This window comes from Apus apus, chromosome 1 (assembly GCF_020740795.1).
Source record: "Apus apus isolate bApuApu2 chromosome 1, bApuApu2.pri.cur, whole genome shotgun sequence".
In the NCBI taxonomy this organism is placed as follows: Eukaryota; Metazoa; Chordata; class Aves; order Apodiformes; family Apodidae; genus Apus; species Apus apus.
In genome coordinates this window covers 19,757,140-19,772,084 of record NC_067282.1, presented here as the reverse complement: position 1 = coordinate 19,772,084, position 14,945 = coordinate 19,757,140, and the positions used below count along the sequence as shown (strand labels likewise).

The 14,945-nt window shown below is 41.5% G+C and overlaps 1 protein-coding gene across 2 annotated transcripts in view; it reads left to right on the top strand.

The window, feature by feature from the left end:
* Window positions 1-14,945, top strand: part of SACS (sacsin molecular chaperone) — a 60,966-nt gene that overhangs the window by 22,909 nt on the left and 23,112 nt on the right. For both annotated transcript variants that reach the window (XM_051608555.1, XM_051608554.1), the window contains 4 exons: window positions 3,829-3,979; window positions 6,351-6,438; window positions 8,501-8,586; window positions 14,351-14,462. In XM_051608555.1, the coding sequence (XP_051464515.1) occupies window positions 3,829-3,979; window positions 6,351-6,438; window positions 8,501-8,586; window positions 14,351-14,462 (437 nt within the window). The remainder of the gene's footprint in view (window positions 1-3,828; window positions 3,980-6,350; window positions 6,439-8,500; window positions 8,587-14,350; window positions 14,463-14,945) is intronic.

Here is a 14,945-nt window from a genome sequence, read left to right as displayed (position 1 = left end):
AGGAACTGGCTGCAACATTAAAGCAAATAACTGAGTGATAAAAATCATTAGATTGAGAATAAACAGCATTTCCTGGCCTCTGTGCCCTTAAGTATTTTATTTGTTGTTATTATTTGTTGTTGTTACTTGATTTAAACCCACTGCACCAATATATAATAAAATAGTTTCAGTACATTACTTAAATTGTGTAACAGATTTTAGGGCAAAACTAGGTATTTTGTTTGAATTTTGTTGTTCACGGGCCAGAAGGGGGGTTTTTTGTCATTTTTACTAGCTGGGACTATAGCCATTTCAGTGATTTCTTTTAAGAAAAAAATGTACTTGTTTTATGTTAATGGCACTATTCAAATAAAACCTTCCCAGTAAGAGGGGGGGCTTTCCAATGAGTAGCACATGTGTCATCAGCAAATGGTAGGTCTGTTCTCAAACTTCTTGAAAAGGCATTACTAAGCAGGGATAAAGCAAGCTCCTGGGAATGACTACAGATCAATGCATCTGTAACCTTTGGCTAATGTGAAATATATTCAATGTAATGTTTAAACCATCTGTTAGAAACAGTTGATAAGCTGATTTAAGAATGAAGGTAAGTGCTTACTGTGTCACAGAAAGTTTTTATCTTGTGCTTGGTGTGCACTGTCTCAAATCTAGACATAGTTGTTGAGTCACTGCTACTTGCCTGCCAGCACTGCAGAATGTTATTTGCTGCACTGGAAGCTACTGTACTGCAGTGGGTTTCCTCGTGCATAAGTGACCTAATAATGTCTGTTTCTTATCACACCACTCACTCATTTTTCAGTCTCTGTTCCACCTTTCTAAGTGCAGTGGTAAGTAAGGAAGGGGCTCATCCATCTCTTTCTGCTACTGCACACTTATTTTAAATGACTGGAAATATGAAGTCATTCTGCAACACAGAATCTTCTGTTTTCAAGGAAATGCTGCTATGAAAATGGATCTAATTTCATTTTATAAAAATAGTTTAATGTTGCAGAGACTCTTTACATTTTTTATTGCCTTATGTCCTTTCTTGTAGGGGTTATATGACACCATTCTGAAGCAAACAGAACTCTTGTTTATAGCCACAGGAGAACTTTCCACATGTATATCTAAGTATAAATGCTGTTCTCCTTGAAGAGTGGTTATAAAAATGTTATCAGACGAATTTCTATACGTAGTATTGAAAAATTCTCAAATCAGTCCCCATAATTTTAGATTTAAAATATATTTTAAGCTTCTTTCTTTTTTATTTGGCTTACCTTTCCTTAGCTCAATAGATTTTCTGCAGAACGGGTCATTGTGTCTTTTCTGCCTTTGACAGAAACTCTGCTCTCTGTTGCTGCCAAGTGGCAATTTTAATTCCCTGAGTAAAGTCATCAATATTTTAGTTTACAGTTGAGGACTGGAATTGAGGACTTGTTGAAACAAAACTGAGTGGTTGGCTGGAGGTGCTTAGTCTATCTTCTTGCTCACAATAGGAGGATCACCAATATGGGATCAGGTCAGCTATGGCTAAGCCTTGGTCAGATTGGCCTGGCTAAGCCTTAAAAATACCCAGTATGAAGAGTGTCTCTAGACAAACTGCCATGACAGAACTGCACTACTCTCTGAGCGACAGGTTTTCCCTTCTGTCCAGTGTGAACCTCCCAAGCTGCAGACTGTTGCCACTGCCCTTTGTTACAGTCTTGCATACCAAGAAGAGTTTAGTTCCATTCCCTTTGTAATTGCCCTTCAGTTAGTTGTGGGAGGTTACTATCCTGCATCTTAGGTGCCCCTCTCCTCTTCATCAGACTAAAAAAGCCCAGTTTCCCCATCTTCTCCTTGTGGATCACCTGCTTTGGGCCCCTGACACTGCTAGCAGTCCTCTGCTGGAATGTGGAAGTGAGTAAGCCCAAAGCATCACATTCTAGGCACAATATCTAAAATACAACCTAATCAACACCAAGCAGATACTCACTTCTGATCTGCTGGTCACCTTACAGCACAACAGTTACTTAATTTCTGTACCAATCATATTATAGCCTCTGATAGACTTCAGGGATCAAGAGAAAGCTCTTAGCTCTTGTACAAGGGCCTTCTGCAAATTTGAGTTGTCATCATCTAGGTCACTAATGAAGATGTTAAACAGTATCAGGACTACTCAATATATGTCCTCGGAGTACTCTGGGTTTTGTCAGCTCAGTGTTGAACTATTTAATGCAATTTCTTGATCTCAGTGGCCCAATAAACTTTCAACTCACCTAACTTCCAGCCCATACCTCCTCAGCTTCCAGATGTAATGGTCTAGGAGAAAGTGTCAAAAGCCATACTAAAAGTCAAGGTGTATTTCACCCAGTACTTTTCATTCATCTACATACTGGATCACCTCAGTATAGAAGGCAATTAAGCTGGTTCAACCCTTGATAAATCATATTTACTTTTCCTGATTACCCTTTTGTCCCTCAGGTACTCTAAAGTGGATTTCAAGTGGATGTTCTCCGTATCCCTTGGGACCAAGCTGAGATTTACCAGACCTTTAATTGCTTTCAGCCTCTGTTTAGTCTTTCATAATGATGGGCCTCTTTTTCTAGCCATGAAACTCTCCTGATCATTGTGCTTGATGGCAGATATACTAGATGGCCTTTTGGTCATATTTGCCTGCATTTAAAACACCCTCAGGGGAATCCCATCTGGTTGTACAGACCTGAGTATCTACAGCTTCTCTATGTAGCTCTCAGTTGTTGCTCAGTTCTCATCCTTGACTGCACCTCTGCTTTTCAAAATGTGCCTGAGTGGGAGCAGGCCTTGCCTGTGAAGACACTGAGTACTTCCAACATTTTTTACAGTCATGGTCATTACAGTGTTTCTTCCATCCATCTCAATTCTACAGAACTTCCTTTTGCAACTAGCCTATTAGAAATCACTAAGCTTTCATAGAAGCTGAGTTAAAACAATCACAACCACGATGTCCTTTGCTTCTGGCTAAACGCTGGGAGATGGGAGTAAGTTTTTTTTCCAAGTTTCAGGAAAGAGAGCACTTTCTGTTAAGTCTTGAACAGCACAAGGATCTACCATATGCCCTGTAAAGTAGATCAATGCTAATAGATGTCCATGATCGATCAACCGACTGACAAAGAGCAGAAAAATTAGGTTTTCTTCTGTGTTCTGGATCCTTGAGAAATACGAGGTTTATCAGCTGTACCTTTGTGTGCTCCGTGGGGTGGTGCCTGAAAGCTGGGAATGATGCGAATGCCGGCGTGCTTCCCCGCCGCCGGCCCTGCCGCAGGAGGAGCTGGCGCGCGGTAGCGTCCCGGGATCTCAGCCTTCGCCACGGCTGCGGCCGCCTCATGCCCCGCGGGCCACCGCGTCCTGCCCCGCGGGCCCTGGCAGAACGGGAGCCCCGAGCCCCGCCAGCCGGGCAGGGCGCCCCGGGGAAGCCTCCCGCGCTCCGCGGAGAGATCCCGCCCGGGGGGCGCGGCAGCCGGGCCGGGCGCGCCCCTCCCGCAGCGGCCGCGGCGGCTCCTCCGCGCTCTCCTTTCCCCTCCTTCCTCTTCCTCCCGCCCGCCGCCCCGGCAGCCCCACCCCTTCCCCGGGCGGGGAGCGGCGGCGGCCGGAGATAGCGGTCCTTTGTGCAGCGCGGCGGGCATGTGAGTGGTGGCGGGGCGGGGGGAAGGCCGCGGGAGCCCGGTGGCTCCCCCCGGAGCCCGGTGGCTCCCCCCGGAGCGGGAGGCAGGCGCCCGCCCGCCCATCCCTGTCCGTCCCGGGCCTCCGGGATGCCCGAGGGAGAGGGCGGGTGGGCGCCGGGGCAGGTCGCTGCGTGTCTCTCCTCAGCCGGTGTCTTTCGTGTCGTCGCAGGTTGGCCCGGGTGACCGTCCTCCATGACTGCCTGGGCTGCAGGACCTTCGAGCTGCCGCCCGCCGCGGCGGTGGGGGACGTGAAGGCGCGGGTGGAGGCGGAGGCCGGCTTCCCCGCCGCCCAGCAGCGCCTGTGGCACCGCGGCAGAGAGGTGAGGGGCGCCGGCGGGTGGGGGGCGGCGCGTCCGCCTCTCCCCTGCTTCTCGTGCTGCCGCGCTGGCGAAGTCCCCGCTCGTCCGCCCTGCGCGCCTTGCCGGGTCTGGTCTGTGGGCAGCGCAGCGTGTGCGGGGCCTTCGGTGTGAGTCTCCTGGGCAAGGAGGTCGTTTGGACAAACAGCTCACCCCCGGACTGCTCGTGATGGTGACAGTCCTTACCATTCGAGTTTTTGTGTCTTTTTCTGACATAATCCATGTGCTTTGTCCTTACTCCTTTGGAGAGGGGCAGAAGATTCACCTGAAAGTGTTGATGTGGTTGTTCTGGCTTCCTTTCGATCTCTAATTGATTTTCTACCAGCTTGCCAGCTTCAACAGCAGACTTGACATTGCCAGGACAGGAAGCTCTTACAAGTTAAAATTCGAGGTCTGAGTATGGGAGAGAGAGTCGAATGAATGAGTGACCTTGTTCTATTGAAGACATAATCCTGGGGTCGCTGTTGTAGTGATGCCTGACCATGCTTTTGGGAGCTGAGAATGTGGAGGTCGGTGGGATGGGATGAGTAGGGGCAAGAAGTGTAGAGAGAGGAGATTAGGTTAATTAGATGGAGAGGACTTACAAATGCGTAAAGGAGAAGAGAAAGGCTCCAGGGAGACCCTACTGCAGCCATTGATCATACAAAGGGGGCTTATAAGAAAGATGGAGAGAGACTTTGCACCAAGGCCTGTAGTGACAGGATAAGGGGCAGTGGGTTTAAGCTGAAAGAGGGTAGGTTTAGATTGGACATAAAGAAGCAATGCTTTAGGCTGAAGGTGGTGAGATACAGGAACAGGTTGCCCAGGGAAGTTGTGGAAGCCCCATCATTGGAAGTGTTTAAGGCCAGGTTGGATAGTGCTTTGAGTGACCTGCTCTAGTGAAAGATGTCCCTGCATGGGGAGCACAAGTAATCTGCGAGTACCCTGGTTTGAAACAGTGCCCATGTAGTTTACCTCTTACTTTCCTGTCTGGTTTTGTGTGTCCTTGATTCTGTTCGCTCCGGGCCTTCCTGTTTTGGGAGGAAGGAAATCTGTATATCGCTTATAAAATTTCTCTGGAAGAAAAGACCTGAGCAGCACCCTGTCTGGCACAGAAAACTATCTTCTGGCAGGGAACAGTAAGCAGACTGTAATAGCAATTCTGATTTTTTTTTTTTTTAATTATTAATCTAAAATATATAGTTGTACTGTAGCCATTTTGAAAATCTTTTATAAACTTTTGAACTCCTGTTTACGGGGATTAAATTATTGCCTGATTTACTGAGGTAGCAGAATATTCATCAGTAAATCTTTTTTCCCTTAATGCTGCTACGTGCAATTTACAGATGTTAAGTAAAATCCAGTATCTCTCTCTCATAGTTCCTTACATCTTGAGACAAGATAATCTCAAGTGTAACATTTCAGTAGGAACTATGCAACAAACACAGTATTGTTCTAAATACATTTTTTTCTTATTGATGTTTAAAATTATGACTACATGCTGTGAACTAAGACTGTCTTTGTCTGGAAACTAGTTGGAATTGCTCAAGTTTCTAATTAGCACAGCACAACTTCTAATTCTACACTTGTTATGGTGGTATGCAGGGTAACATCATGTCATGTGTGACTTTTTTAGCATCACATCGTATATGACTGGGACACACATATAATATCAAACTAGAATTGCAACAAAACCTTCGTGTGCTGTGATTACTAAATAGTTCACCCAATGGCTGTTAAGGATTTGGTGCTTAGTTTGCCCCAGTTTCTCCATTATGTTCCTGTAGAGGTAATGGGGAGATGAGGCTGTCAGTTTGTTTGGGGGTCTTTCTGTGACTTGCTCTTGTCTCTGTGCATTCTGTATTATTAACTGCTTTGAGCTGTTACTACTTAGTTAAAAACTCCTGTGAAATTACATACCCATATGTAGCTTTTGGAGCACATAGATCACAGACTTCCTGTACGTTTTATTTTCTTTCTGGGCATGCACCTTAGAACAATAACTGCTTTAGTTGTGTAAGTCAGAAAGTTCCCAGGACATAGAAATTTTCAGATGTGAAAATGAGAGGCTGTGGCTTGCTGTTCATATGCTTCTATAGGCATTTTTTTCCACCTGATTTGTTTGTTGCTGTTTTTCTGGTCCTGTTACTGACAAACCGGGGAGTAGCATTAGTGGTGGTCCTAGACTGCATGATCTGAAAGTGCTGCTCAGACTGCATACAGGATATTTCAGAGTATTTGTACACTTTTAGATAAAACCAGACTTCATAGAGTAAGTAAGTAGGAAATGAAGCTATAGTAAACTAAACTATTGATGTTGTAGAATGTTTTGATCAAGATCTGCCTTATATTTCAGTTATCTGATGATGTCGAGATTGTGGATCTTCAGAAGTCTCAAAATCAAGTTTTTCTGAAGCTTCAGTCAAAAGGGTTGAAAGGAGGAGGTATGAAAAAACTGTTTATATAATGGAAGGTCAAAGCATTTTCTAATGCAATCTGGAGTTAATTGAAATTATTGTCGTCTTTAAATGGGAAGTAGTTATTTTTCTTCCAAGTCCTAGGTATCCCTTCACTTGTTCTTTTCATTCTGCTCCAGGAAAATCAAGCTTCTCTTTTTAAGTGTCCTGGTGTTTAATTTTTTCTTTGTAATTTCATGTGTAGAAATTAGACTATTAGAATGTTAGAATTTTAATGCTTTGAAATCAATACAACTTGCCTTCCAATAGTGTTAATAGCTGTTGTCTCATATAAAATAAGCTGAATACGTGTAAGCAATTTTGATACTGAAAGGATATCTTTTAAGATTACCACTGTGTAAAAAGCTATATAATTGGTAAAAAAGATTCTTATTTGTTCTGATTTTTAAAAATTTTGGTTCAGTATGTTGAGTTATATTTTTATATTAAAAATTGTAGGCATATATGTGTGTATGATATCTTGAATTGCATTATAATACCCGGATATCTTCAGAAATGCTCTATTTAAAATCTGTAATGATTATGTTACTTGGTTGCTAGCATTAATATTCTTTTAACAATATACTCAAGAAAAATCAGTTCAGTCTTTGATAGAATGCATTAAGTCATGATCTCAAGATAGAGTAATTTTCGTGACATAGAGTAGCTCTGCTCTTAGATGTAAAGAGTTAGAGCAATGTCTATCTTGAGTCATATCACATAAAAGTTACTTGTGTGGTTTGATGGTTTCCATAGTGAAGTGTGTTGTTTAAACACTTCTGCCTGCCTGCCCAAGCTAGACTTAGAGAAGATTGGTTTCTTGATTTTAGAGAATTTCTCCTAAGAAACACCCAAACTTTCATGCTATTGGTCAGTTCACCCTATTATGGAAGTTTACATATTGCAATTTGACCTTCATATACTTCATATGCTGTAAAAATAATAACAAAAGTTATCAAATACTTTCCACACTTTCAGCTGTGAGTTGCAATTCCTTGGATTTTTTTCATTGATGCTATTGATTTACATTAAATACAGAGCCATAGGAAAATTTTGTAATGACAAGATGATGTTTGATGTTTTCACTTGATGTTTCCTCAGCAAATAGATCTCTCTTATGGATACCCCTTGATTTTTCACATTGCTGGGGATCCTGATTTTTTGTTTAGTTTTTTTGTTTTGTTTTGTTTAGTGTTTTATTCCATAATATGTATCACACATATGTTTCAATCTGTGTGCTTCATAAACACACATATATAGAGAAGGGGAGGGAGAGAATAATTACTTTATTAGTAACTTCAAAGGGAAGCTATAGATCAGTAGAATCTTTTCTCCTTGTGGGGATTGCATCATTAATATTAGTTTGAAGCACATGTTTTAGAGGTTTGGATTTGGGGAGCTGGTCTTTAATTTCAAACTAGAGTTTGAATTGAAGCATATTGATCCTTTCATTTTGTGATAGAGTCTCTTAGAGCAGGGCTTCCTAATGCTTGGCAGTACCTTTCTGAGACACTTTACCTTCCTGTGCTAGGCCCAGGTAGCACCAAAGCTGGCACCAGGCCCAGCACCGTGATACGTCAGGAGAGGAAGTATACTCTAGAGTCAAAGTATACTGTGCCTGTGTATGGCTGTCAGGAGGGATCATCACTAGCTATAAAATAATTAGAGCCACTGCTGCCCTAGAATACTATCCTGCTACTGAAGAAGTAGTTGTCCTTTAGAAGTTGCTCTGTTTGAATATCCAGTAGTTGATGCATAACTGATGCAAATGCTTAGCCCCCAAAGTTATTTCATCTAGATATGAAACAGCAAGTTGCCATTAACATCAAGACCGCCATCTAAGATTTTTTTTTTTTTAATAAAAAGATTTATAATCTAGTATCTTTACAGTTAACTTTGGAAATACAGGATCTTACCGTGTCAGGCCTTCAGTTAATATAAAAAAATTTCTAAATTCCCAGTAATTGTTTAGTGGGTATTTTTTTTTTGTCTGAAATTAAGTGCATGGTAACATAATAGACAGATTATTTGTTTGCTTGTTTGATTTTAGGTCGTTTTGGACAAACAACTCCACCACTTGTTGATTTTCTTAAGGATATTTTAAGAAGATACCCAGAAGGAGGACAGATTCTTAAGGTATACAACAAATGGTATTTTTAGCAGTTGCTTAATATGCATGGCATAATACCATTATTTACCAATCTCCAGCAAATCTTGCAGTTGTACATCATTGAATAGTCATTCTAGTACAGGATATAGAGGTTTCCATTCCTGTGAACAAAGCAAAGTGAGTTTTGTGTTTGTAGCTGGTTTATCTCTTTGTGTTTAACATACCTGAGTTTGCTTGTCACAGATGCCATTGTAATTTATAAAAAAATAGAAAGAAAATACAGATGTTAAAATTAAATCAGAGACTTCATGAGGTTCTGTATGTGAGTGAGCTATAAAAAAATGTTTATTTTGCTTATTATTGCTCATCTCTGCTATAAGGTGTGGTAAAATTACATAATAGTATATAACATTTTTTGGAAGGGGTTATCTTAGTGTAAAAGTGGGATAAGCTGGAGACTTTAATACAAGATTTTGCTATGGAATTTCTTAGTCACAAAATGTATTTTCCTTAGTGACCTATGACAGTATCACTAAGTTTCATCATTAGAATAAGAACACTTTTAAGGTAGGAATCTTAGATTGGCTTTTGGGAGAGTTGCTCTGGACTGATAAGACTAACAAAGCCATCAGTTTTGTATAGACTGAAAAACATTTTTAGTCTAGAAGTTGGTTTTCATAACAAAAGAATGTAATGGGATTTTCTGAGTTGAAGTTAGTGTTCTTGATGGTGCTTTAGCATTCATCCAGGAGACTTTAAAGTATGCAACAGCAGGGCATGTTGTCTTGTGATGCTCCACAGTTGAATGTTACATGTCAACATGGATTTAAGCACTAACATTTTTTTCAGTAAACAGGATGGTGAACTGGTACGGTTTGCCTCACCTTGCATTAGACTTGGCTGGAGCACCTCTCCTGTGAAGAAGGGCTGAGAGACTTAGGGTTTTTCAGTCTGGAGAACAGAAGGCTTCAGGGAGATCTGTTTGTGGCTTGTCAACATACAAAGGGGGCTTATAAGAAGGAGGCTTTATACTAGGGCCTGTAGTGATAGGACTAAGTGCAGTGGGTTTAAACTGAAAGAGGGTAGGTTTAGATTGAACATAAAGAAGCAATGTTTTAAGTGAGTGTGGTGAAACACTGGAATGGGGTGCCTAGGGAAGTTGTTCCTCCTCCCACAAAGTGTTCAAGGCCAGGTTGGACTGACGTTTGAGCAACCTGCTCTAGTGAAAGATATCTATGTCCATGGCAGGGGTGTTGGTCCAGATGATCTTGAAGGTCCCTTCCACCTTTCTATGATTTTATGATCTGAAAAAATACAGGTAATTCTGAATTTGTCAAGGGGAAAGACAGGTACTTGTAGAAGATGATTTGTTTAATTTACTGTTGCTTCCTATACTTGTGTCTGGCAGTGCCAGACTGATTTTTTCTGAAGAGAATCTAGGGTGATTAGTTCATAGTTTGATGTTAAGCTTTTAATCCAGAATGCTTCATCATATGGATATTAAGCTATTTGTTTCCTTGGTATATGGAAATACTAGGTTTTAATTAATATGTGTATTTATCTGTATATATAAGACACACAAATAAAAATGGTGACAGATGATAGTAATTCCTTCTGTCTCTTGGAAGGTTTTCTTTGCAACTGTGGAACTAGCATGTGATTATTTTTAGTGTGAATGCTGAAGATAAGTATATCTTCAATTGTTTTGGCAAACTGCATTTTGTCTATGTTCTGGGCAATGTCTGTTCATAGGATGGATGCTTATACTTTTAGTATTTCCCAGTACTAGTTGAATCTGTAGATTGATCATGGAATGGTTTGTGTTGGAAGGGACCTTAAAGATCATCTAGTTCCAACGCCCCTGCATGGGCAGGGACATCTCTCACTAGATCAGGTTGCTCAGAGCCCCATCCAACCTGGCCTTGAACACTTTGAGGGAGGGGGCATCCGCAGCCTCCCTGGGTAACGTATTCATGACCATCATAGTGAAGAATTTCCTTCTAATGTCTAATCTAAATCTCCCCTCTTGCAGTTTAAACCCATTACCCCTTGTCCTCTCACTATAACCCCTTCTAAAAAGTCCCTCCCCAGCTTTCCTGTAGGCCTCCTTCAGGTACTGAAAGGCTGCTATAAAGTCTCCCCTGGAGCCTTCTCTTCTCCAGGCTGAACTACCCCAACTCTCTCAGCCTGTCTTTACAAGAGAAGTGCTCCAACCTTCTGATCATCTTCATGGCCCTCCTCTGGACTTGCTCCAAGAGCTCTCTGTCCTTCTTGTGTTGGAGACTCCAGAACTGGACACAGTACTCCAGGTGGGGTCTCACAAGAGCAGAGTAGAGGAGGAGAATCACCTCCCTTGACCTGCTGACCATGCTTCTTTTGATGCAGCCCAGGACACAATTGGATTTCTGGGCTGCAAGTGCACATTGCCAGCCCATGTTGACCTTCTTGTCAGCCATCACCCCCAAGTCCTTCTCCTCCAGACTGTTTTCGATCCATTCTCCATCCAGCCTGTATTTGTGTTTGGCATTGCTTTGGTCCAGGTGCAGAACCTTGTACTTTGCCTTGTTGAACTTCATGCAGTTTGCACAAGCCTCTCAAGATGCATTTGAATCATTAAAGGTTCAGACCTTCTTAGTAATATAAATTTCTGATTCCAACATGAAGAAATAATCAGAATCATAGAATGCCAGGTTGGAAGGGACCTCAAGATCATCTGGTCCAACCTTTTTAGGTAATACTATAGTTTATATGAGATGGCTCAGCACCCTGTTATCCTGAGACTTAAAACTGTCCAATGTGGGGGAATCTACCACTTCCCTTGGGACACTATTGCAATGCTTGACTGTCCTCATAGTGAAAAATTTACCTCTAGTGTCCATTCAGAATCTCCCCAGGACCAGCTTCTGCCCATGACCCCTTGTCTTTTCCATGTGCCTCCTACATAGGGAGTCTCCATCTTCTTGGTAGCCACCAAAGTACTGGAACATGGTCATGAACTCTCCCCTAAGCCTTCTTTTCTCAAGGCTGAACAAACCCAGTTTTCTCAGCCTCTCCTCATATGGCAGGTACTTCAGTCCTCTGATCATCCCTGTGGCCCTTCTCTGAACCCTCTCCAGCCTGTCCACGTCCTTTTTGTAGAGCATGGACCAAAACTGAACACAATACTCCAGGTGTGGTCTGACAAATGCCGAGTAGAGTGGGATGGTGATTTCTTTATCTCTGCTGGTGATGCCCTTGCTGATACAGCCCAGCCTCCTGTTGGCTTTCTTTTCTTCTGCAGCACATTGTTCACTCATGTTGAGCTTGTTAACCACCAAGACCCCCAGGTCCCTTTCAACAGGGCTGCTCTCCAGCCAGGTGGATCCCAGTCTGAACTGCATTCATGAGTTACATGTTCCCAGGTGCAAGACCTTACACTTCTCTCGATTGAACTTCATAAAGTTCCTGCTAGCCCACTCCTCCAGTCTGTCCAGGTCATCCTGGAGGGTGGCTCTCCTTTTTGGAGTGTCAGCCTTTCCAGTCATTTTCACGTCATCAGCAAACTTCATCAGGGTGCTCTTGATCCCAACATCCAGGTCACTTATGAAGATGTTAAACAGCACTGGGCCCAATATCAATCCCTGGGGCACCCCACTTGTGACCGGTTGCCAGTTTGAGGAGGAACTATTTACTATCACCCTCTGGGTATGGTCTGTCAGCCAGTTCCCCACCCACCACACAGACCACTTGTCAAGGCCGTAATGAGTCAGTTTCTCCAGGAGGAGGCTGTGGGGGACCATATCAAAAGCCTTGGAGAAGTCCAGGTAGATGCTGTCCACCTGTCACCCTGCATCAACTGAGTGGGTTACTTGGTCATAGAAGGTGACCAGGTTTGTCAAGCACAATTTGCCCCTGGTAGATCCGTGTTGGCTTTTCCCAATCACATGCTTCAGTTGACTTGGCACAATCCCCAGGAGGATTTTCTCCATGACTTTCCCAGAGACTGGAGTGAGGCTAATGGGTCTATAATTACCTGGGTCCTCCTTTGGACCCTTTTTGTAAATGGGAGTGACATTAGCCTTCCTGCAGTCCTCAGGGACATCTCCCGATCTCCATGACTTCTCAAAGATTATGGAGAACGGCTGAAAGTTTAATTGTTCTTTCACAGTTTGCAATTCATACTTAACAGACTGTTGGGGAGGGTTACTACCAGGAATTTTGCTGATCTGTTCAAACTGATTTCCCTGTTTGCGTTCTTCAAATACAGTGCTGCTACAGCTGCATGTAGCAGATGCTCTGTGTGTCACAGCATGAACACTAGTCTGTGACTACATGGAGGTTTCTGTACTTATTACTTAATATTTCTAGAGGCTTTGGTTATCTTTCTGTATCCTCTTGAATGATTGCTGTAATTACTCTTTTAGAAGGATAATTTTTTTTTTTTTTTAATGAAATACCATGTGGTAATTCTTTAAAACAGTATTATTTATGCTAAAATGTGGTTGTATTTCTTGCTGTCTCATCTTGCTTCAAAATTATGTAAAGTGACAATATAAACAATATATTTTGCTTCTTGTGTGCTACGCCTTATAGACCAAATACACACAATGTGAAAAATCAAGTGGTTACAGTTTCCAAGTATTAGGTAACAATGATCTTATTTTACTGTCAACAGTGTATTAGAATGCAACTTAATCTGAAGTGTCTGCTGCTAATTGATGTCTTTTTGCAAGTAAAGATTGATCTTGCTACCAAGTCTTTTATTTTTATGCATAATTGAATGACCCTTATGTTGATAAATAGGTTGGATGTGATGTACTTATGTAGCTGTTCAGTTCAGATGAGGTACTTTTTAATGCCAGATTACATATATCCACGCAAACATGCACATATATGTGTGTGTGTTTTTATGTATGTGTGTATGAGTGTGTATCTTTGGAGCCCTGATACACCTCCGTGATTCAGTGTAAATAGAGCATTGTGTGAAGTTCTAATCCTGTAGGTATTTGTAATCATGCTTATGTGGCTGCCGTGTGTAATGCTATTGATGTAAACAAGACTGGTGTAGTTAGTGATGGTAGCCTTTACAGAACTAGATTTTTACATTTTAGTGATTGGAGTTTTTCACAGCTCTCACCAGCAGTAATGCTATTAACAACATAATCCTTTTTCTTGTCTCTGGGCTTCATCAACAGGTAAGTTGATGAACATCTATTAGTTCATGATTTACAGTGTTACTGGTCAAAACTGGTTTGCAGCCGTTTGCTGAAGGGGTGTTAGAAGTGAGCACCGTGGCTCTTAAATGATCGGTTCATGCTGCAAAATGTTAATTTAAATGAATTTCAGCTGATGTAAAGAAGAGAGCTGTGTATTGTCCATTTATTGCTTGTTGCCTCACTGTTTACTCAGAGCTGTAGTGTGAGCTTCACAGTAAACTTTTTTTTTATGGTATGGTTGGTTGTTGTTTTGGTTTTTTTTCTGCCCTCTTGCGTTGTACAACTCTGATTTGGAATAATATAGTCATAGCAGTAATAATTTAGTAGCTTACTTCTAAACTCTACTTCCTGTGTGTGGTATTTGAGCTCCTAATTCAAATAACTTTTACAGTATTTGAGTATTCCTTTTATAATGATGTCTATTTTCATTCAGGTAAACTGGGTAAGTTTATTCTGTTTGAAAAGTATGAAAACAAATTATATTTGAGATAATTGCTTTTTATTTTCTACTGTTTAAGTTGGAAACCCATTGCTAGAATGTGTACAACATTACTGTATTATACTTCAGTTTTGTTTGATTTTTTTGCTGTCTCAGGAACTGATACAGAATGCAGAAGATGCTGGTGCCACAGAGGTTAGGTTTTTATATGATGAAACTCAGCATGGAACAGAAACTCTATGGTCAAAGGACATGGCACAATATCAGGGTAAATGTAATAATTTTTATTAATTTTGGCTATTACTCTTCAATAAGTGTGTGATTCTGTGTTTTTCTACTTGTTATATTGAGATGACCATATAGGGTTGACTACATTGCTACTTCCACCTTACTAGGTGCATCTTTTGTCTTATGTTTTAATGTTGATAATTATTTTCCAAAGCTGGTGTTTGGTATTGAAGGTCTTACATTGACTTCTTGCAGGGTGTCAATAGCAGCTTTCTAGCTGCTTCCAGTTAGTGTTGTTTGAGAAGTAGTAAAGCTGAACATGAAGGTTAAGTCACTTCTCCCAGGGTGACTGTGTATCCTTCGGTTTGTTTCCTGGGGTTTGCTCAGTATCACAAAATACAAAAAAGGATTTTTAGTAGAGCAGGTAAACAAGATTTAGTAAGACCCAGGATAAAATAATGCTTGGGGTATTAAACAAAAATGTGCAGACTTTTACAAATTAATGTTTACCTTTTGAGAGCTA